At 40.4% G+C, this 22,487-nt stretch overlaps 1 protein-coding gene across 2 annotated transcripts in view; it reads right to left on the bottom strand.

The window, feature by feature from the left end:
• Positions 1-22,487, bottom strand: part of Rad51b (RAD51 paralog B) — a 541,809-nt gene that overhangs the window by 514,455 nt on the left and 4,867 nt on the right. For both annotated transcript variants that reach the window (XM_076550950.1, XM_042260850.2), the window contains exons 5-6: positions 20,154-20,270; positions 5,101-5,237 (exon numbers count right to left, since the gene is read on the bottom strand). In XM_076550950.1, the coding sequence (XP_076407065.1) occupies positions 5,101-5,237; positions 20,154-20,270 (254 nt within the window). The remainder of the gene's footprint in view (positions 1-5,100; positions 5,238-20,153; positions 20,271-22,487) is intronic.

The raw sequence follows: 22,487 nt of genomic DNA, 5'->3' as shown, positions 1-22,487 counted from the left end.
CTAGGCATGTAAATCACTAACAAAAGACCAGAAAATCTACAGATGATGGCATTATTAAAGCCCTCAGAAACAGCTATTTGCAATCTCATAAATTTATTTAAATAAGTAAACAGAGGTTGTCAAACACTATGTACTGTTGACCCAAACCAGAAAATAACCTGGTTTTGTTAATAAAGTCTTATTAGAACACCTATTTGTTCACTTCGTATTACAGCTGCTTTTGCACTATAACAGCAGAACTGAAGAGCTACAGCTTAAGACTAAGAGCTAGAGTGGCTCGAGGCCTTGATCCCAGCACTATAAAGGAAAGAGGAGACAACCTGAGCTATACAGCAAGACTGGGTCAAAAACAAAGAAGAGCTAGGACGGTAACTCAGTTGGTAAAGTGTTCGCACTGCAAGCGTGGGGTCCTGGGCTCAATCCTCAGAACTCATATGAAAAAGCCAGGAGTGATAGCACAGGCTTATAATCTCAGAGGTGGGGAGGCAGGGTCAGGCAGGTCCCTGGGGCTTCCTAGAGAGCCAGACTAGGCCAGTAAGAGACCTTATCTCAATGAAAAAAAATGGGGGTGGTTCAATGGTTAAGAGCACTTGCTGTTCTTCCAGAGGACCCAAGTTCTATTCCCAGTACCTACATGGCAGCTCACAGCCATCTGTAACTCTAGTTCCAGGGGATCCAGTGCTCTCTTCTGACCTCCTCGGGCACCAGGCACACAAGTGACAGACATACATACAGGCAAACACCCATAAGATAATTTTTTTAAAGGGGGTAGATAGCACCTGAGGAATGGTACCCAAGGTTATCCGTCATCTGGGGTCCACATGCAGATAAACACACACACACACACACACACACACACAAAACTAGCACAGGTACTCACATACAACTGCATGCACATACTCTTGACAGAATCAAGAACTAAAATAAATAACTAATAAATAACAAAATCAAAACAGCTATAACGGATGCCTACTGAGATAATACTGTTTCTGAGATACATCTCAAACAAGAACGTTCAAACCACTAACGAACCACGCTTAAGGCAAAGCATGTGTGACCTTCGGCTTTCACCTCATCAACCCTCCTCGGCCATGAACTTGAATAATGCACCAGCAACCACCCCACAATCCCACATACAAAATGAATTCCTTAAGATAAGAGAAATAAGCAAACCAACTCTTTCCTTTTACTTAGTTTTTAAACTGAGTTCATCTTTGGCCCTGGTTATAAATTACATCCTTGAGCAATGTAACTCCACAAGCCACAAACCATACATACAGCTATTGTTAAGACACTTGGGGGTTTCTCCTCTCCCTCTCACGTCTAAAGAATGCAGTACCTCCTTGCCCTAATGAATCCCAACCCTGCTACCTGCTGACTCTGGGTGAAAGTCTTTCTGCAGCTTGAGTCAAATTCCAGCCACCGCCAGTGAAGGTCCCTCGAGGAGAACTCTGCAGGCTAAAGTCAGCTGTATTCTGAGCACTGCTACCAGTTCCGTCTTTTCCTACTCATCGTCAATAAACATAACAGGATGCTAATTCAACTCATAGGTACGGGAATTCTCACAGCTGTCAGATTTCCATAGGCTGGGATACAGATCTGGGTCAGTGGATTATTTACTTACCCATATTGTCAAGATGTACCTAACCCTACGGTTGCATCTAAGACTATGCTGTGTTTGAAGCAGATGTCTAGTAGGTAAAACAAATAGAAACAGGCATTTTTCTGAATAATCCAGAGGATGGTGTCCACAACTCAGCATCTCTGCACTTCCTCAAATTCCTTTTGAGCCTCCTATTCCTTGATCCATCTCTTCTCTAAATCTAGAAAGAATCTAAGCTATGGTTAAACATTGCAACTTACCGGCCCAAGCCACTTCCAGCTCCTCATGCTCAGAGTCTCACTTTTATTTAAACAGTGGCACAAACAGGTCCTCACAACTCATCATGACTGCTAGATAATCTTTGCCCTCGATTTCTCATACTCCCACAGAAAAGTGGTCCAGCGAGAAACCTGGAGACTTACTGTCTAAGAAAACATCTTCAGATAAGAAGATGAGAAAAGCAGGCATCCTTTAAAGGGGGAGGGGGGCATGATGGTGCTCCTCTTTAATCCCAGCTCTCAGGAGGGTTCTAGGATATCCGGGGCTATGTGGAAACACTGTCTCAAAAGTAGATAGATAGATAGATAGATAGATAGATAGATAGATAGATAGATAGATAACCAAAATTTTTAAAGGATATTTTACTGATGAAAGGTATGGCTAGGCCTTTCTCTTCTCACTAACTTCCTTAGGTCCCTGTCATAAATGAACAGCTGAATCAGATCTTTACATGTGAGAAAAATGAACCCATTTTGTTAAAGCCACTATTCTTTGAATGTTCCGTTTATTTGCAGCAGAAAGCTTACACAATTCACTGACCAACCTCCTCCTGTACTTCTAACAGGGTTGAACGGACCTGCAACAGAACACAGAACACATACCCAGGCACTCAAGAGTAGGCTCCATGTTTTAACATACTATATATATGTTTCTACTCTTGTTTAAGGTATTGTACCTATGCAGCTCATTTTAAAATGTAATGTTCTAGTCCTTAAAAGCTATTATTACAAACTATTTAGGATAATTAAGAAATGCAGGTTAGTTGTTAGTCATCTATAACAATCAAACTTGTAGTCACATTAGGTATGTTTTCAAGGTTAAATAGATATATTTTAGATAGATAGGTGGTCTTCAAACACTTCAGAGATTTACAGAATACGGCATTTAAGATATTTTAATAACATAAGGCTTTTCATGACAGTGAGATAGGTCTGCTCCTGGAAGCACCAATCTGCTTTAAAAAAAAAAAAAAAAAAAAAAATGAGGAGCATCAAAGAACCTCCATAAAGAGTTTGCTTTCATATGTGGCAAAATTAGCCACTGGCCAAAAAACTGCCCTTGCCTGGATGGCTGACAGTATGCTATCCAAATTGGACAGGCAGGACACAAAAGAAGGTGACTGCCAAACTTTGCCAAGACAAGGTAGGACAGTCCTTCAAAATTTCTGTTTCACACAGAAGTCTGTGGCCAGCAGGCCAAAGATGGATGCCCCCACATTGCAGAGGAACTTTGGGTGACTGTCCAGGTAGCCAGATGTCTCTACCATTTCTATAGTTTTGGAAGTTGTTTGATCTGCACTTCCTGTTTACTCGGGTAATATTTTATCCTTCTTAGGTCTCTGATGGGGTTGAAAACTAGATAGCTGTAGATGAATTTCTAAACGGTCTTATTAAATAAAAAACACAGAGCCAGATATAGGGGTGAAAGCCTTAGAGAGATCAGGGAAATAGGGAAAGCATTTAACCTTACCTTACCAACTCCACAGCTTCCAAATGCGAGTTACTTCCTGTCTACCCACGCCTATATGCCTTGCTGTTCTGCCATCTGATTTGCTCTCTCTGTCCAGCTACATCACTTCCTCCTCCTGCCCAGCTCTGGCACATCCTTTCTGTCTGTACAGACCTCCAGACCTCCATGGTTAACTAGTGTTGGAATTTAAGGCATGTGCCACCACACGTGGCTCTGTTTCCAGTGTGTGGCCTTGAACTCACAGAGATCCTGACAGATTCCTGCCTGCCAAGTGATAGGATTAAAGGCATGTGCTACCATTACCTGACTTCTTTGTTTACTTATAATGGCTGTTCCTATTTCTCTGATCTCCAGGCAAGCTTTATTTATTAAAGCACAAATAAAATATCACCACATTTCAGCACAAATAAAATATCACCAAAGATAGTTATGCTATTTTCTTTGTTACCAAATTCAGAAAAGAAGCTTCCAAAAAGAGATGTAAAATTTATAAAGGTTGATAGACATAAAAGTTTAAGTTTTTTACCTAAAAAAATGTTTTAAGGTTTAAAAAGATATTTTAGGTTGGTAATAAAAGTTACAATAATTGTTCTTATTGTATATAATTTTAACGTGTTAGAGTTAGAAACCTTTCCTTTTTTACTTAAATTTTTATTTACACTGTGTGAAGATGTATCACTGTGATTGGTTTAATAAAGAGCTAAGTATGGGACTTTTGGGGAGAGAGAGAAACTCGGGGTTAAAAATCTGGCACAGCAGGAGACACCAGTGAGACACTGAGAAAGTCAGACATACAGAATGGGAGAGGGGTCAAAAGACATGTGGTAGAAAAAAAAAACAAGTTAATTTATGTTATAAGAGCTAGTTGGAAACAAACCTAAGCTAAGGCCAAGCTTTCATAATAAATTAATTATAATTAGTAATAAAGTCTCCATGTCATTATTTGGGGGCCGATGGTCCCAACAAGAAAGTCTGACTACAGTCAGGAAGCCCAGCATGATAAACACTCACAGGTAGCTTTCTCCTTTTTATTCAGTCCAGGACTCAGTTGGCCACACTCCTTTAAGGTGAATCTTTCCACCTCAATTAACCTAATCAAGTTAATCCTTCTCAAGCCTGACCAGAGAGGCTAACCTAACCTAGATAATCCCCCATGGGCATACATGGAAGCTTGTCTCCTAGGTAATTCCAGATCCTGTTAGGCTGAAGATCCATGTTAAATATCACCCCTCATCAGATCCATTTTGATCTACTAATATTTAGGGAGAAATAAAGAAGAGAATTGTTCATAATGATGTAATGACAAAGAGTCCAAAAACAATATGTACAGTGTATCTTGACTAAGCAATAAGAATTGATATTCGTATGCATAACCTCCTATTTGATGAATGTCCATTCACCAAGACTTTACTTCCTTCTAGAAATAACGTGTAAAGCAGCTTACCCTTTCCTCTTTAGTCTTCCCTCTTCCCCATTTTCTACTTAACATCCCCCCCTTCATCTTGTTGCTTCTCAACCTTCTACAAAACAGAGCTTACACAGGAAGCCCAATGAAACCAATAAGAAGGGGATAGAAGAGGAAGAAAACAATCTGTTTCCTGTATCAATTTCAAAAGAAAAAAAACCTTTAAGAACAGTATCTAGCACCCTTTGTTCTTAAAAACTAAACGTTGACCTATTTGTCAATGTCCCATGGTGCACAGGAGCTATAAAAGCAAAGCATTAGAATGGAAAACACAACAACCTACCTTTCAGCAGTGAACGCAGACTCCGTGTCAATGTAGACAACAGCCCCTTCCAATCCTCCCATGCTGGTGGGTAATGTAGCTAAAACACTCATCATTATACAAAACTGAGTTTTTCCACAACCTGGTGGACCTGTAATCTAAAAAACAAAGTGCATGTTATCTATAAAATCTGTATAAACACTGTAAGCTAACCAAAGAAAATTATTTTAGGATTTGCTGAAAAAAAAAAAAAAAAAAAAAAAAAAAACAATCCAATGAACCTGGGTTCCAGGAGAGAATTAAGTCCTACTTCCCTAAGACACTCACTGTATGTAACAAACTAACTTTTGCCTTATTGGTGTATCTTTGGGATTTATATCTTTGGGGGCAATGAGAAAATGCTCAATTATCATCTTCTGTGCTTCGTTACCAGATGTGAAGCTACAATGAAGAAAGGCTAGAAGACGCACTCACTCACTGTACACACTGGTGTTGACAAATAACACCGGGAAAATACTACTGAAGACTGATTTCTTGGTGGGGTCTTCTAATCTTCTAGGCAGCAGATGGCACAGCTATTTGTCATTCCAAGAGAGTTGGCAGATATGACATAGCACATAGCTTCTCTGTCCTTTCTCTCTTTTTATTTATTTTTTTTATCTTTATTTTATTTTTTGAAAGAGAGTCTCACTACATAGCCCTGGCTGGCCCAGAACTTGCTATGTAGTCCAGGCTGGCCTAGAACTCACAGAAATCTGTCTGCCTCTGCCTGAGTGCTGAGATTAAACAAATGTGCCACCACTTCCAGCTGCTTATCATATATATGTGTGCATGTGCGTGTGCATGTGCGTGTGCGTGTGCGTGTGCGTGTGCGTGTGTGTGTGTGTGTGTGTGTGTGTGTGTGTAAGTTCTTCCTCCTGTCGGCTCAACAGCTCTTTCACAGTCTTTGCTATGAATTGTGCTTCAGTGGATTTTCACCACCAGTCCTCATCTCCTGACAGTAGCACAGAGATTTAGGGTTTCTGTTTCACAGCCCGAGTGTTCTCCCCCAGGCTCTCGCCCTTAGAACTTTGTCCTCAGTTTGAGAAGGTGGAAACTTTAACGGGAAGGCTGATGGAAGACAACTGGGCCAGACAGGAGAGCAGGAGGGTTACTGTGCCTCTCATGGAATGTGTTAGTTCACAGGCCCGTTCTGCACACAGTGTTTTCCTCCTTGCTTCTCTGCCATACTGTGACACAGCCAGGCGAGTTTTACCAACAGGATATGGCCATGTTGTTTGGATCTTCTAGCCACCACATCATGAGCCAAATAAATCTCTTTACTATAAACAAGTATCCAACCTCCAATATTTTGTTATGGTAAATGGTATAGTAATAAACTCAAACAGATTTTTATAAAATCTAGCAAAACTGGTATCATTTGAAATACTCTTTTGCCCATCTAAAATTAACTTCTGTGTTGTCAGCTGCCTAAGAATAAATGCTAAAATGCATTGTTTCACATGTCACAACAAGAGAAACTCCAGTCGGTAAAAGTTGCATGTGAATCCATACCCCACCCCCTCCCTCAACAATTACCCTTTTACTGTATTTACTATGCTATCTTATGCCATATTAATCTGTCTGCCCATCTCTCCACCTGTTTACCAATACATTTTGGATTGCTTTTTTTTATATTTCAAAGTAAGCCAAAGACATCAACATGCTTTCTCCAAACAATTCTGCATACATAGTCTCTACAGTTTAATATGTATAGTGTTTTTCCTTTTGAATTTCTCATAATGAAAACTGCAAATACTTGATGACTACTAAGAAACATACACATATGCCACCTATGAATTATTTGCTTATGGTACTGGAGATTGAATTTAGGGGCAATGTGTGCTAATCAAGTATTCTAATGCTGAGCTATAACTCCAGCCCAATATATGCAATCTAAATTCCTATCAAATTAAACATTAGTACTCCCAGGAAGTGCCCTCACACATTATTTTCTAGTCAAGAAGTCTTAGCAGGTCTGATGGTAAGGGCTTATAATCCTAGCTACTTGGGAAGCTGAGACAGAAAGAATCAAGATATATCTGAACTACAGAGTGAGTTCAAGGCCAGCCTAGGCAACATTATATCTCAAAATGAGCAGTGTGAAAGGAAGGCAGTGGATGCTGCTCAGCAGTCAAGTGTTTGTCTAAGCATGTCCACTGCTGCAAAAACAAAACAAAGACCATCTATGTGCAGGAAGTCTTTCATCTTTGAGGATATACCTTCCAGGTCAACATTTTTATCTCAAGGACATATGCTCAAGAAAGTAGTTCTTAACGGACTTCATTTTTTGAAACAGAATTTAGCCAACCAGATAATCTAGACCATACTAGAAAAACATTTATACTTTACAATCTTTATTATTTCTACCGTTATTAGTATTGTTGTTATCATTATTATTATTATTATTCTTACATATTATACACAGCCCACATGTATTATTATTATTATTATTATTATTATTATTATTATTACATATTGTGCATAGCCCACATGAGAAGGTCAAACAGGAAACTTAGCCAGTAGGTTCTCTCCTTCCACCAGATTTGAGGATTGAACTCAAGTTTTGGCTTGCGTGGCAAACACCTTACTCTCTCAACCATTTCAATAGGCCCCCTTTAAAGTCTTTTATTTTAAAGCACGGTCTCACTTTATAGTAGTCCTGGCTAGCCTAGAACTCACGATATAGACCAGGCTGACCTTGAACTCACAAAAACCCAACTCCCTCTGTCTCCTAAGTGCTGGCATTAAAAGCATGTGCCACACCTAGTCATAAATATTTTTTGAATATACTTTAAATGTATAGTGTTCTCCCTTTGATTGATCAAAACTGAACTATCCGTTTTGATCACTGAAACTTCACAGGTCTTTACCATTACCAAAGGCAACACAGATCAACTAGTTCATTATATGTCACAAGAGAAACTCCAGTTGGTAAAAGCTACACATGAATCTTGAAACCAAAGGAATGTGTGCATGCTAGAGTGTGAATGGATGGAAAAATGGAGGTTTGGATGTCTTCCTATGAGTGTTGTCTATTGCCAGGTCTTGGATATATTCTCTGATTTAATGAGATTAAAACTGCTAAATGCTTGGTGATTTTAGTGGAATGTAATTTAGATGACATATATGAAATTATTCAGTAAAGTATCAGGTACCATGAAAGTGGACAGTATTAATTTTACTATTCCTTCTTCTAAACTAGCTACCTAAAACGCTGAAAAGTGAAGTGTCCTTTTCTCTCACTAACTGCCTTCGTCCAGTCTGGGGAAACACAACATCATATCTAGGTTTGTTTTGGCTTTTTCAAGTTTGAATTAAACTATAGTAACTATTTCTAATATATTCTTAGTATATTTTTCTTCTTGCTAGCTGTGTGTGTGTGTGTGTGTGTGTGTGTGTGTGTGCGTGTGTGCGTGTATACACCCATATACAATTTTATGGACTGCCAACAGTTAGATTTCATTATTTTTCAGGTTTACTTATTGGGGGAAAATATCTCAACATTAATAATTTTAGCTGTAGACAGTTTAGCCCTGAATTCCAGCATCCAAACCACAAGATTTCAAGCTGTGTTCAGTTTCCAGCTTCAACCCAATGGTGGTTAGAAAGAAAAAAACCTGCCAAGCCAGAACAGCCAAAAGTCATTTGCTTCTTGGAAACTCAGAGTGAATGAAACATTTGCACACAGAAACCCTGTAAGATACAACCAGTTGCACATAGTTAGGCTGACACCTTAGCACCTCTCCATGAGAAATGCAAACACGTCTGAAGGAAAATCCCTATGAAGACCATTCAAATATCAGCAAGACAGCAAAAACAGTGACTCGCTTGAGGAGGAAGCATGTTACTCCCAACAAAGAGAATCTAATTATCTTTTTTAAAAAAGAAAGGAAGGAAAGAAAAGAGAGAGAGAGAGAGAAACCAACTCACTTCAACCTGAAGTTCACGGTGGAAGAGGACATAAGGAATCTCCCATCTAAACAAGTTAACTCTGCACATTCAGGACTGGGGCAGCAAGATGGTGCAATCCGCCAAGCCACTACTTGGTAGAAGAAAATGAAGGCTTTTCCGGCCCTGACCTGAAACAAGACAGCTCCTGGGAACTTCTCTTTTTCTCTAGTGACCTAACATCTAGGAACATGTCTGTATTTGCTCAAGAATTATGCAAAAATATGATTAGGTCTTCAGACCTACATAACTCATTTTTTAACTACCTCTCCCAATCCTAAAACCAAAAATTAAAGAGTCAGGAATCTCAGAAAGGCTGCTGCACTCTGCCTTGTGAAAGAAAACTGGATCTCAACTTACAGAACGCCAGCGTGTGGAAGTTTATAGCCAAGACTCTCTCCACCATTATTATATATTGATGGCTACTGTGTGTGTGTATGTGTGTGCATGTGTGCGTGCATGCACACACACAGAGAGGAAAGGACCAGAGCAGGAAAAAGGAGGATATGGAAATGACAAATATTGCCAGTTGCACAATAAAAATCAAACAGCATGAAGACAAACAACCATTCATTGAACAGCATTTCCTGAACACGCTATATGAACAATCCGAAGAAACCATTAGAAGTAAGTATATTTCTAAAATAAGAATGAGCAAAGAAGTCAACAGTGCATGCTAAAGTCTTGTGGTGCCTGGAGCCCATCACAGAAGTCAGTCGGGCAAACAAATCATGAGTGTATCATCCATAAGAGATCCCTACCTGAAATCGCTCCCTACTTCTTCCACCACTACAACCACAAGTGGGCCACCCGAACCCAACTGTGACTGAACAAGACAAAACCCATCTCCACAGACCTGGAGGTCCACAGAAAGAAAAATTAAGATCGGCTGCAGCTGTCAACAGCCAAGTCATCTACTGACCATGTAAACCTTACCCTTTTCTATTGTAGGACCTGCAGGTATCTGGGTTTACAAGCCTTGCTCTACTATCTCCTGGAACCATGTAGGGCACACCAATCTGTCAATGAGGGGGGAAAAACCCTGTAATATGACTTTTACCCAAGGGAAAATGGGGTGTCAAATCAGGACTCTGGTTCCTTTTGGTAACATTAGAAGAATCTATCCCAAATCAAACCTGCCCCATGGAAGGAATGCACTGATCTCAAATCATGAACTAAAGCTTATAAAACCCAGGAAATACAAACATTGCAAATATTTAGCAGTGCTCACAGGCTGGTCTTCTGGAGGTACTCTTTGAACCAAAATACAAAGATGTGACCATCTTTTGACTGACAAGAGCTTGGACCAGTTCCCTAGACTATAATCTCTAGAATATAAAATGAAACTACCAAACTGGGCAGTGGTGGCACACACGCCTTTAATCCCAGCACTCAGAAGGCAGAGGCAGATGGATCTTTCTGAGTTTGAGACCAGCCTGGTCTACAAAGTGAGTTCCAGGACAGCCAGGGCTGCACAGAGAAATCCTGTCTCAAAAAACAAAACCCAAACAAATAAATAAATAAACAAACAAACAAACTGAAACTCTATTTTGGTGACACTTTTTTAAATTTCTTTTACGTTTATTTATTTATTGCGGGTACATCAAAGTGTGTGTGTGTGTGTGTAGAGCTCTGAGGACAACTTGCAGGAGTCAGCTCTCTCCATCTACCATATGGGTCCTAGGGATGGAACTGGGGTCAGGAGACTTGGTGGCAAGCACCTTTACCCACTGAGCCATCCTGCAAGCCCCTGGCAACACCTTTAAAGACAACTCCAGTTCTACCTACTCACAATAGCACCTATCCTGTGGACTTTTAGCAGGGGTGATATTGACCTGGGGTGAGACTTGGGTTTTGAGAAAACAGTGGCTTATTCTTTTACATTAGCACAGATGGACACAAATTACAGAAACAAATGCAGTGTGTCTACAGCATTTAAATTTCCATGGACAATGAAGATAGAAGAGGGTTAGAGAGGAAAAAAAAAACCACTTAGAAGGCTCTTTAATGGATGACAATGTAAAAATGGTTGATAATCATTGACATAACACAAACTTCTGAAGCTTAGGCTTCCAACTTATCTTCACTGTTCCTTTTCCATTATAAGAGATCCAGAATTACTTGCCTATATATTCCACAAGCAAGGGATCCTTTTTTGGTCAGCAATAAGACAAAGCCCTTGGCTCACCCCTTTAGCAGTTCAGCACCACTGCTGTCTCTGAGGCCCCCTCTGTATGAGAACGCCTCTGATTCCACTTCCTGTCCTGGTGCCGTAACTGATGATGTAACTAACCAGACCAGGACTCAGTGAGTTCGTGTAAGCTAAAGTTGATGATAAGTACATTTTGGGACTGTAAATTTAAAGCTAAGAAAGGACAACTACAAAAAAAAGGGAAAAAAAATGGCGAGAGAATGTTTCCAGATTCACATTGACTCCCTCAATCATCTCCAGAATGAGAACCACAGACTGCACAATGCAAGCGGGGACCTCCGTCCATACCTGTACCACTTTTCCACTGCCATACCCAATCACCAGGGATTTGAAAAGCATGAAAGGACACCCGTTCATTATCTCAAAGTCTGGAGGTCAGAGTCCTGACAGGCTTGACAGAACTCTCTGCTCAGTATCTCACCAGGCTAAAATCAAGGTATCAGCTGCACTGCACTCCAGTCTGGAAAAATCAGTGTCAACTCCCAAGCTCAGTCGGGCTGTTGGCAAAATCTGTGCTGCGGCTCTGGTCTGAGGTTTCTTTCTCTCTGCCATCCGAGAGCTTGGGACATCCTTAGTGCTCCTGGTGGCCACATGCATTCCTGCACGTGCGCCCACTCCTCTCCAAGCCAGCAGCACCATCAGTCCTCCCCATGCTTTTATTCTGTCCTCTTCGTAGCAGTGAGAGAATGATCACTGCTTTGGAGAGTTCCCGGGACGAGAGCCTATCTGAAAGCCACTGTGCCATCAAATATACCTTCACCATGGCAATGACATCTCATCATACTCCCAGGACCAGGGCTGAGAATGCAATGTCATCGGGAGGTGTCTTAGTCACTGTTCTATTGCTGTGAAGAGACACCATGACCATGGCAACTCTTGTAAATGAAAGCATTTAATTGGGGGCTGGTCACAGTTTCAGAAGCTTAGTCCATTATCATGGTAGGGAGCACGATGACAGCCAGGTGCGGTGCTGGAGGAGTATGTGAGAGCTACGCCCTGACCCACAAGCAGAGAGAGAGAGAGAGACAGAGACAGAGACAGAGACAGAGACAGAGACAGAGAGACAGAGAGAGACGCTGGGCCTGGCACAGACTTTTGAAAATTCAAAGCTGACCCCAGTGACACATTTCCTCCAACAAGGCCACACCTTCTAATCCTTCTAAATTCTCAAATAGTGCCACTCCCTGATGACTAAGCATTCAAATACATGAGCCTATGAGAGTCATTCTTATTCAAACCACCACAGGAAGCCACTTCAGAAATTCTGCCTGATATAATGTCTCTGAGAACAGAGACCTAGTATCTTAATAAATTAAGGGTTTTGCCAGGTGTGGTGGCACACACTTTTAATGCCAGCACTTAGGAGGCAGAGGCAGATGGATCTTTGTGAGTTCGAGGCCAGCCTGGCCTACAGAGTGAGATCCAGGACAGGTACCAAAACTACACAGAGAAACCCTGTCTCGAGAAAAAAAATTAAGTGCACTATTGCGATAATTTTAAAACAAATTTACATAAATTATTATTAAATGTATATAAATAAATATTAAAAATAGACTATTATACTCTGGAATTGTAATAACATTTAAACCATCTAAAACTAGCCTGGAAAGATGGACTGGCAGTTAAGAGCACATACTGCTCTTGTAAAGGAACCAAGTTCAATTCCTGGCACACACATCCTCCTCTAACTCCAGTGCCACAGGATCCAACACCTCCAGCCTCTGAGGGTACCTGCACTCATGTGTACATTCCTACCTACACACACACACCTTTAAAGAATTTTTAAAAAATCTTTACAATAAAAAAAAACCTCCTAAACCTTGCTAATTACAGGATCAAAGGGAAGGGTGTAGGATAGGCAACAGGAACCAAATCATCAGAGTAAACAAGAACTAGACAAGTGTTAAAAATAAAGAAAGAAGCCAAGCATGCTGGCACACACCTTTAATCCCATCACTCAGGAATCAGAGGCAGGCAGGTCTCTGCATTCAAGGCCAGCCTTGTCCACATAGCCAGTTCAGTTCCAAGCCAGCCAGAGATACATATAGAAAGAAAACAAAGAAGTTAAGAAAGAAAACCAAACGCCTTCATTCATGGGCATTTATTAAGTACCATGTATGTGTGTTAATAATGTAACTGGACTAAGAAGAAACTAATAACACAATCACTGCCCCTTGACATTTACTGTGCAGTGAAAAGGATACACATTAACTAATCCCATGAATAGTAAAAGTGTAATGGGGACAAGTGCTACACAGAAGAGCCATGTCCTTCATCTCTCCAGGAGTACATGGTAATTCTGAATGTCTTTAATTTAAAATGCTCAAAATATGTACAACCAAAAGAAACAAAATTTGTCTATCCAAAAATGAAATGGGCTAAATAACTCTCTCTGAAGAGATAGTATATCAACTTGGGAGGGATCAATAAAGATAAAGTAAAGTAGATTTAAATAACTTAAAATATTTATTGTTATTATTTCCTTTTACATATATAGGTGTTTTGCCTGCATGGCTAAGGACCATGTATGTGTAGTACCCATGGAGGCCAGAAAAGGGTGTTGGATCCTGTGGAAATGGAGTTGCAAATGGTTGTGAGTGGCATGTGGGTACTGGTTATTGAACCCAAATCCTCTGGAAGAACAGCCAATGCTCTTAACTGTTGGGCCATCTCTTCAGCCCTTGTAAATAACTTTTTAAGGACATGCATAATTTAATGATCATATACAGAGCAACCAATAATTAGCAAACAATTATTCTGTCTAAGTACATATGGAACAACTACAAAAGCTAATCTGTATTCTGTATTTTTAGACTTTAAAAAGTCTCAGGGGCCAGGAACACAAACCTATAATCCAAGCATAGGAAGAACCCCAGATAGGAAGACTCCATTTTAAGAAAAAAGAGAGAAGTATCTTGACAAGGGACTTGAACATCATAATCTGACAAAAATGCAATCAAGGCAAGAATTTAACTAATTGTTTTAAATAATTTAAATTTTTTAAATTCCAAATAAACTCATGAGGCAAATAAGTAACCATAACAGAAACTATAAGATACATTTTAAAACTGGATAAAAATGAAAACACTATGCATGAAAGAACATCTGGACTGCGAGGGTAGTTCCCTGGCCCAACACATTTCCCAAAAGACAAACTTAAATGTAAGAGTATAAAACAAAGAAAAACAGAACAGTAATATATTAAATGTTTATGAAAAATTTTAAAGAACAATAATTACAGAGAAAGGTAGTTGGAAGAAAACAAGAAATAAGCAAAAAAATAAATGAATAGAAGACAAAGGAATTAGAAGTCCAATAAGAACAATAACAAAAAAACCTGAAGACTATAAAATATTCAAAATCTGACTATATCTTTTTTAAAGTGTGAGAGAAAAGACAAAATAAGTAGACTTGAGAATGGAAAGGAGAACAAAACCAAATATAAAATCACACTTAAAGCATAGGAAAATTAATAACTTTATGATAATAAATTTGAAAACTTAAATATGTTAGCCATATTAGCCATAGGAGTGGTAGATACACCTTTTATCTGAGCACTCAGGATACCGAGGCAGGTCGATCTCTGTGGGTTTCAGGCCAGTCTGGTCTACAGATAGCCAAGACTACATAGTGAAACCCTATCTCAAACACACACACTCACTCATTCACTCACTCAAATCCTAAAAATACCATGTGCCAAAACTACTCAGAAAGAAATAGAAACCGTAAGTAGTCCTATAATCATTAAAGGAACTGAATTCTTTTCTCTTTAATCTTCCCACAAAGAAAATAACAATACCAAACAATCTTTGAGGCTCTGAAGAGCAAACAATGTTAATTGTGTGAATGCTGTCACTCAATGTAAAATGGAGACAACATTCCGCAATCCATTACACCAAACTAGTATAGATTCTAACGCAGACAGTCACTACTAGAAGGGATACTTATATCCCAAGATCCACCATGAGTATTGATATAGAAATGTCAAATATCAGAAAACTGAATCCAAGAGTTAAAAAATAATAATATGTCATGATTGAGCTTGTCCCAAAGGACAATGATGATTTACTATTAGAGGACCTGGAAATGTTACTCACTTCATGTTAGATCAACACAGAAAATGCTCATTTCAATTCATGAAAAAAAAGGCACCTGGTACAAGTCAACACCAAACTAATACTGTACCTAGGAAAAGAAGAAAATTTCCTTGACTCTGACCAAGGATGAGTCTCAAATACCTACAGCAAATATTATGGGTTGGATGATTTTCTTTCACTTTCTATCTGGAAATTTAAACTTATAGGAAAATTGTAATAGTAACAACAGAATATCAGAAGCCATTTGAATTCATTTCCCATTTTTTTATCCTTTTTTGCCCTCTCTCAAGTCTACATATGTATGTGTAAGATACATATTTCTCTCAACTATCTGAGTTAGCTGTATATATCAAAGTTATTCACTAAATATTTTAGTGTATGTTTCCTAATATTTTTTACATAATCATAGTACAATTAATTAACAGCTTCAGTAACCTAACATTGTTCAGTTTGCTAATTTCTATCACTTGATTCAGTAAGACTCACCATCATTTTTAATGATGAAATATGAGAAGAGTAATCCTTTTCAAACCAGGAAGGGTGTGAAATTATTCTACATACATCTACAGCAATTATTTTAGTTAATTTGTGTATTGTTACTGTGTCTGTGCACACATGTGGAGGTACAAAGAAGACTTCCTGAAGATGGCTTTCTCATCCATCTCTATGTGGGTTCCTGAGATCACATTTGGAACACCAGGCTGAATGACAAGCTTCTTTAAACAGTGAGCCATCTCACTGGCCCCAATACAATTTTAACCAACTATATTAACAATTCAATTAAAAGTTACAGATATGAGCAGGGTGGTGGTGGCGCACACCTTTAATCCCAGCACTCAGGAGGCAGAGGAAGGTGGATCTCTGTGAGTTCGAGGCCAGCCTGGGCTACAGAGTGAGTTCCAGGAAAGGGGCAAAGCTACACAGAGAAACCCTGTCTCAAAAAAAAAAAAAAAAAGTTACAGATACGGAGCTGAAGGGATGGCTCAACAAATAAGAGCACTTGCTGCTCTTCCAGAGGATCTGAGTTCAGTTCCCAGCATCCACATGGTGGCTCACAGCTATCTGTAACTCTAGCTTCAGTGAATCGAACTCCTTCTTCTGGCCTCTGCAGGCCCCAGGCACGCATGTACACATACACATATGCAGGCAAACACCTATACACATAAAATAAAAACAAGTTTAAAAAATAAAAGCAAAAGATTATTCTTAGAAAATAAGAAGCTGGGTATGATGGTGCACACCTGTAATCACATAGGAAATACAAAACAAAGCCACAAAGAAATAACCCATACATTCATGAGAGGAACTGAAATAAAACACAAACAGGCATTGGTGCACACTGACATAGATGTATGGCAGCCTGTGTACTTAGCATGTGTGAGGGCCTAGGTTCAAAACCTGGCATCAAAAAAAAAAAAAAATGCTAAGTGTTTGTGAGAATGTATTGAATAAAAACACTGTGTATTCCAGTGAGGATGCAGAATGCTACAGTCACTTTGGAAACCAGTCTGGCAGATTCTCAAAGAGCCAAGTACATTATACGATCCAGTCTTTCCATTCACTCCTAGGTAAGTATATACCCAAGACTAACAAAAACCTATTTTATACAAACATACCCATAAATATTACATTATTTATGATAGATTAAAAACTGGAAACTATCCAATACCTGTCAACTAATGAACAGTAAACAAAATATGCCCTATCTGTGCAGTGGAATATTAATGATTAAAAAGAACAAATTCCTTAGATGTGCTACAACATTTAGTTACCTTAAAAATACCAAGTGAAAGAAACTAAACAGAACTGACTACGAATTGCATGAGTTCATTTATGTGAAATGCTTACAGGAAGCAAATTATAGAGGATGAAAACAGATCAGTGTTTGCCTGGGCCTAGGATGGAAGTGAGGATTCCCTGCAAGTGGAACAAAGAAGATGGAGGCCTCCTGAAGGGGACGGCAGTGGGGACTGCACAGCTGGACGATGACAAAGCCTGGACTCTAGGTATTTAAATTATACCCGGAGAGAGTTGTTTTCAACGTCTCCAAACAACAGCTAAAAGATCAATAGTCGGTAGGAAAAATAAAACTAAGATCTAAGGATGGACAGAATTCTGACTGTACCAAGGCAAGAAGATAGAAGCCTGGCAGGATGTCTGCACTTGGTTGGTGGGATTCTGAGCCAGCACAGCACTCGGGAGGACAACTGGTCCTGACTGTGTGAGGTTCCCCATGTGCATACACTGCAACCACTAAACCACTCCAGGCCAGACACTCCAGGCAGTGGCCACACAGAAAATCCTTCAGGCTTTGCATACCATATGGTCTCTGTCACAACTAACTAAACTCTGCCCTTATGTCACAAGACAACCACACACAAAATGTAAACAAATGAGCTTGGCCATAAAACTTTATTTCCACAAACAGGCAGTGAGCTGAATTTAACTGCTGGGTGGTGGTTCTCCCATCCCTGACCCGGAGGGAAACTTCCCTACGCTATCCAGCAGCCTGTGCAAAAGTTTTCACAGGACTTACTCCTACCAGCAGCAAATGAGAAACAACCCAGACGTTCACTGATAACAAAAGCAGGACACTGTGGCACAGTCTCAAAATGAAAAATAACACAGCAGAAAAATTATGTTCTTGCTAACTGAAGCAACATGAAAAAAAAACCTTAGAAACAACGTTAAATGAAAAAAGCAATTCATAAGGAGACATGAGAGATGACTTAATCACAGATACATGGTTTTTAAAGTTCAAAAATAAGCAAAACAAAAACTCTATACCTCCCACGTAACTATAAAGTAAAAGGAAACTACAGAGAACAGTAAAAATGGAGGTAAGCTATTCCCTGAATTCAACTGAAAGCCTCCAAAAGACTTTAGAAATGACCTACACCAGGGCAGAAAGTAGAGACTTTGTTACTAATCAGCCTTATGATCATAACAAAACACCCAAAAGGCTTGTGACTTCACTTGAATTCAAATAATTCACAAGTGAAGTGAAAGGAACAAGGTGGGGGAAATCACTATAAAACTCAAGGATAAAACACATGCATTGGTTAATCATCTTTAGATTCAGTTTTTTTGTTTGTTTATGTTTGTTTTGTTTTGTTTTTCTGTATAAGTAAATTTATAACTCCATCAGTACTATAGTCCTTAATTGACCTGGTCCAGCCAACCCTCAAAAGGATTGTGTGTAAAGTGTAATTCTGGCACCATCTGGTGGCAATCAATGACAACAACAAGCCCTTCAATTAGCTTATTCATTCATCAACTATTTATTTAATAGATATCTACTAGACACAGCATTCTTTAAATCTCTCTAGGAATAAAGGAAATAAAACATTCCCTAAAACAGGATTCCTATCTTTAAGAAAAAATTACAATTAAATTATGATTATGAGAACTATAAAAAAAAAAACACTGCGGATGTAGCTCGGTGAGTCAGACATTACATAATATGCTTAAGGTCCTGGGTTTGATACCCAGGAACACACACACACACACATAAACACACACACACAATGGGTCTGCTCTTTGAAGTTTGCTTCTGAAATTTTCAGGCAAGAAATTCTCAGGATGCTGATAAGCAGCCTACAGATGCCACACCCATGCACACCAATGCCCCTTTCAAGGAAAAGAGCCACAGAGCTCCTGAAGTGCTCTCTGCTTCTGAAACTTCATTCAAAGGACAGAGCCTAAACTTCCTTTCCCTGACCCTGAGCTGGGCTTACAGCTCACTTACAATGAAGAGAACCTGTCATAGGCAGCGGCGTAATCACCGAGGACACCACCACTTCCACCTTGCTATCTTTTAGCCAACCCACCCTGAGTGAAACCAGCAGGGATGTCATGAGAAGATACAGACTGTGAAGCCCCCACTTAGGGAAGAACACAGCACCAGCCTGCCAGTGAATGAGCCCCTGGGAGTCAGCTCCTCTGGGCATCTTCAACTGTGGCTGACTGCAGGCACTACCAATGTCCCTACGCTCAGACACTCCCAAAACACTGTGAAGTCAGTGTTTCTTGTTGCTTCAAGCCACTTAGCTTGAGGACAATTCAGTATGCAACAACATAAAATAATACTGTAAGTTATTGCTTCCTAGAATCAAATGCTATCAATAACAGGAAACAAAAATAGCTCCCTATAGTTTAATATGTTATTTGCTCAAATATTATCAAAATTGACTCATACTAGAAATCCTAAGTAGTGATTATTTTTTTAATTCATGCAAATTGTTTCCTAATACTATTTCATAATATTGTGTGGTGTGGTGTGTGTGTGTGTGTGTATTCGTGCACATGTGTACCTGTGCAGGTGTGTGTGCATGTGATTGAGACCTGTGATCAACACTCCACATCTTCCTCTACTCACTCCATCTTGCGTTTTGAGACAGACTTGGCTCCTCTCCTGTGCACTGGCATTACAGACAAACACCACTACCCCTGGCTTCTACACAGGTGCTGGTGACCCCGACTCGGGCCCTCATGACTGTAAGGCAAGCAGAAGGACTCTGCCCACTCAGCCCAATACTCACCACTTTCTGAAGCAATTCAAAGAAACAAAAGCCGGGCCACATCTAGTCAGTCAGCAGGATTTGTGTAATGCCTCTGCTTATAAAGCAGCTGCGCTGACCCTGGCTGGAGGACTACCCCAGCAAAGTTCTTACAACTTAGCTCACATTCGTTTTCATGAGGTCATTTGTGTCTTTTTTAACTAACCTTTCCTCCTAGCTCTGACACTTACAGAAGAAGGTACGGGTTTCCTTTACCTCTGTAAGCGATCCACAAGCCACACCACCATGCAGGACGTCATCCAACGCAGAAAGGGTAGTAGACAGGAAGGCTGGGGAGAGATCAGCAGACCTCCGCATCTTCATCTCATAAGCCTGAACAAGAAAAGCATTAAGTTCCACTCAGCTGTTAGAAATCAACTCTGTAACCATAACCCAGCCTTCTTTCCTCTATTACTCATTTGACTAGTGAATATTTACCCAGTGCCGATGACCATGCTAAACTATAAGGATGGACAATAACAAACAGTTACCTTGCTCACAAGCTTATCGGAAAACAAAGGACTGTGGGATTCAAACACTGGGTGATTACAACATTGTTAACTTACAAACTTATTAGACTTACAAACGAATTGCACCTGACCCAGACATGGTGGTCTGGAGGGCTTCACGGAAGAGCTGGGTATCTGTGCAAAACTCTGAATCCACTGTTAGATGAGCAAAAGGAAAGCGAACACTCCTGCCAAAGAGACGAGGACACACACAGAAAGACCGAGAAATGGGGAAGCAGCAGAAGCTAAAGGAAACTGCAAACCATAAATAATTCAACGGAGTTCACTTAGGATGGCTGACAGACAGACTGGGACAAGGCTGGGGAAGCAAGCAGGAGCCTCACACCAGGAGACCTGGGGCAGAGGCCACACGGCCATGTGATCACTTCGAACTCAGGCTGATTTGTGGAGCACAGCTTAAAGCAGGCTGGAGAGATGGGTGAGAAATGGCCCCTAAAAGATATCCACACCAAATCCCTAAAGCCTGTCTGTGAATGTCACTATATTTAAAGGTGAAAGGCTCTCTACAGATGGGACTCACTTAAAGACAGTGTGACGAGGAGATAATCCTGGATTATGTGTGCGGACCACAAATGCCAACAAAAGTATTCTTCTAAGACAGAAGCAAAGGCAGCTTCAGTAGAAGACAATGATGTGAAGATGGAGCAGAGGTGGCCACAAGCCAAGGCATGCCAACATTCTTCAGCAACTGCAAGAGTTGAGGAAGGGATTCTCCCCTAGATACCCTGGAGAGGGTGCGGCTGTGCCTGAGCCAGACTATGAGACAACTTTCTCTTCTTAAATCCACCCATTTGTGGTAAACATAACCAATTACCCTATTTTTGTTTAATTTTTATTTTGTGTAGATGGGTGTTTCGCCTGCATGTATGTCTGTGGTACCACATGCAGGCGAGTCACAGAGGAGGGGATAAAACAGAGTACTCCTGAGTGCCGCACCACGAATCTGAAGGGTTTTTAATACGACAAATTCTTTTTCTTTTTTTAATTTGCAAATCACCATCAGAAAGTAATGAGTGTAAGCACACTCGCACACTCTTGGCTCACAACAGGACGAAAGAGCGAACAGAGGGAACTCACGCTACACCGTGCTTCACAAACTGGCAACAGAGAAAGACGGCCTGAGGGAAGCAGAGGAGCTTGACCGGACTCCAGGGAGCCTCCAGATTCTTCACTTAAGGTCACCGCAGTCACGGCCATGGCGAAACACTTGTACCAAGTGACTCTCTGTACTCAACCGTCATCTACAAAGGTTCTTTTGTGTGCCAGGCAGCAGTTCCAATTGTGGATCGATCCTCTGTGACCATCAGAACCACCTGATACATCTACCCCAACGTTTCAGTTTGAGCCATTATACAATCAGATATACAAAGAGTCTGCGTGGCATGCAGACAATTCCCCTTTGTAGTAAATCCGGGTTGTCATGGGGAGTGGCAACCAGGAAGGGGTGAACTGGTATTATATTGGGGGACTAAACATTAGGGGGCATCTCTCTCCCCCATCTTTTCTTTCTTTTAGGTTTTACTCTTTCATTTTAAGTCTCTCATCTGTGAGACTGAGACTTTTTTCCTATTAATTCACCCTCCTAAACTGCCCTCATAGTGATCAGCACTCCAGCCTCTGCTATGATACCACACGAATAGCCCGTTACCATTTCCAGAACAGAGTAACAGGTATTTTAGTAGACTCTGAATGTTTTCTTGCTTGTTTTCAATGTGCGTTCAAGACCTATCTTTTTCAAATGCGCCAACTGTCCCCTCTTATGATTTACCACTTTTGGAATAACGTCCCAAATCCGTAGCATGGTCTGCAAGACCCCACGCTGCCTCCTGCTTCTTTCACTGGCTGCATCTCTGCAACTCTCTTCTTGACTGTGTCCCACTGGCACAGCCTAGGCTAATCACTGAACAAGCGTTCATTCCCATAGCCTGTGCATTTGCTATCCCAGCGGCCAGGCACTTCCCCACCCCGCCTCCATCCCCGGTGTCTTCGCCTGTCTCCCCTATTCATCCTTCCCATCTGA

This window comes from Peromyscus maniculatus, chromosome 14 (assembly GCF_049852395.1).
Source record: "Peromyscus maniculatus bairdii isolate BWxNUB_F1_BW_parent chromosome 14, HU_Pman_BW_mat_3.1, whole genome shotgun sequence".
In the NCBI taxonomy this organism is placed as follows: domain Eukaryota; kingdom Metazoa; phylum Chordata; class Mammalia; order Rodentia; family Cricetidae; genus Peromyscus; species Peromyscus maniculatus.
The sequence above is the reverse complement of the archived record's forward strand: the minus strand, read 5'-3'. Positions and strand labels throughout refer to the sequence as shown.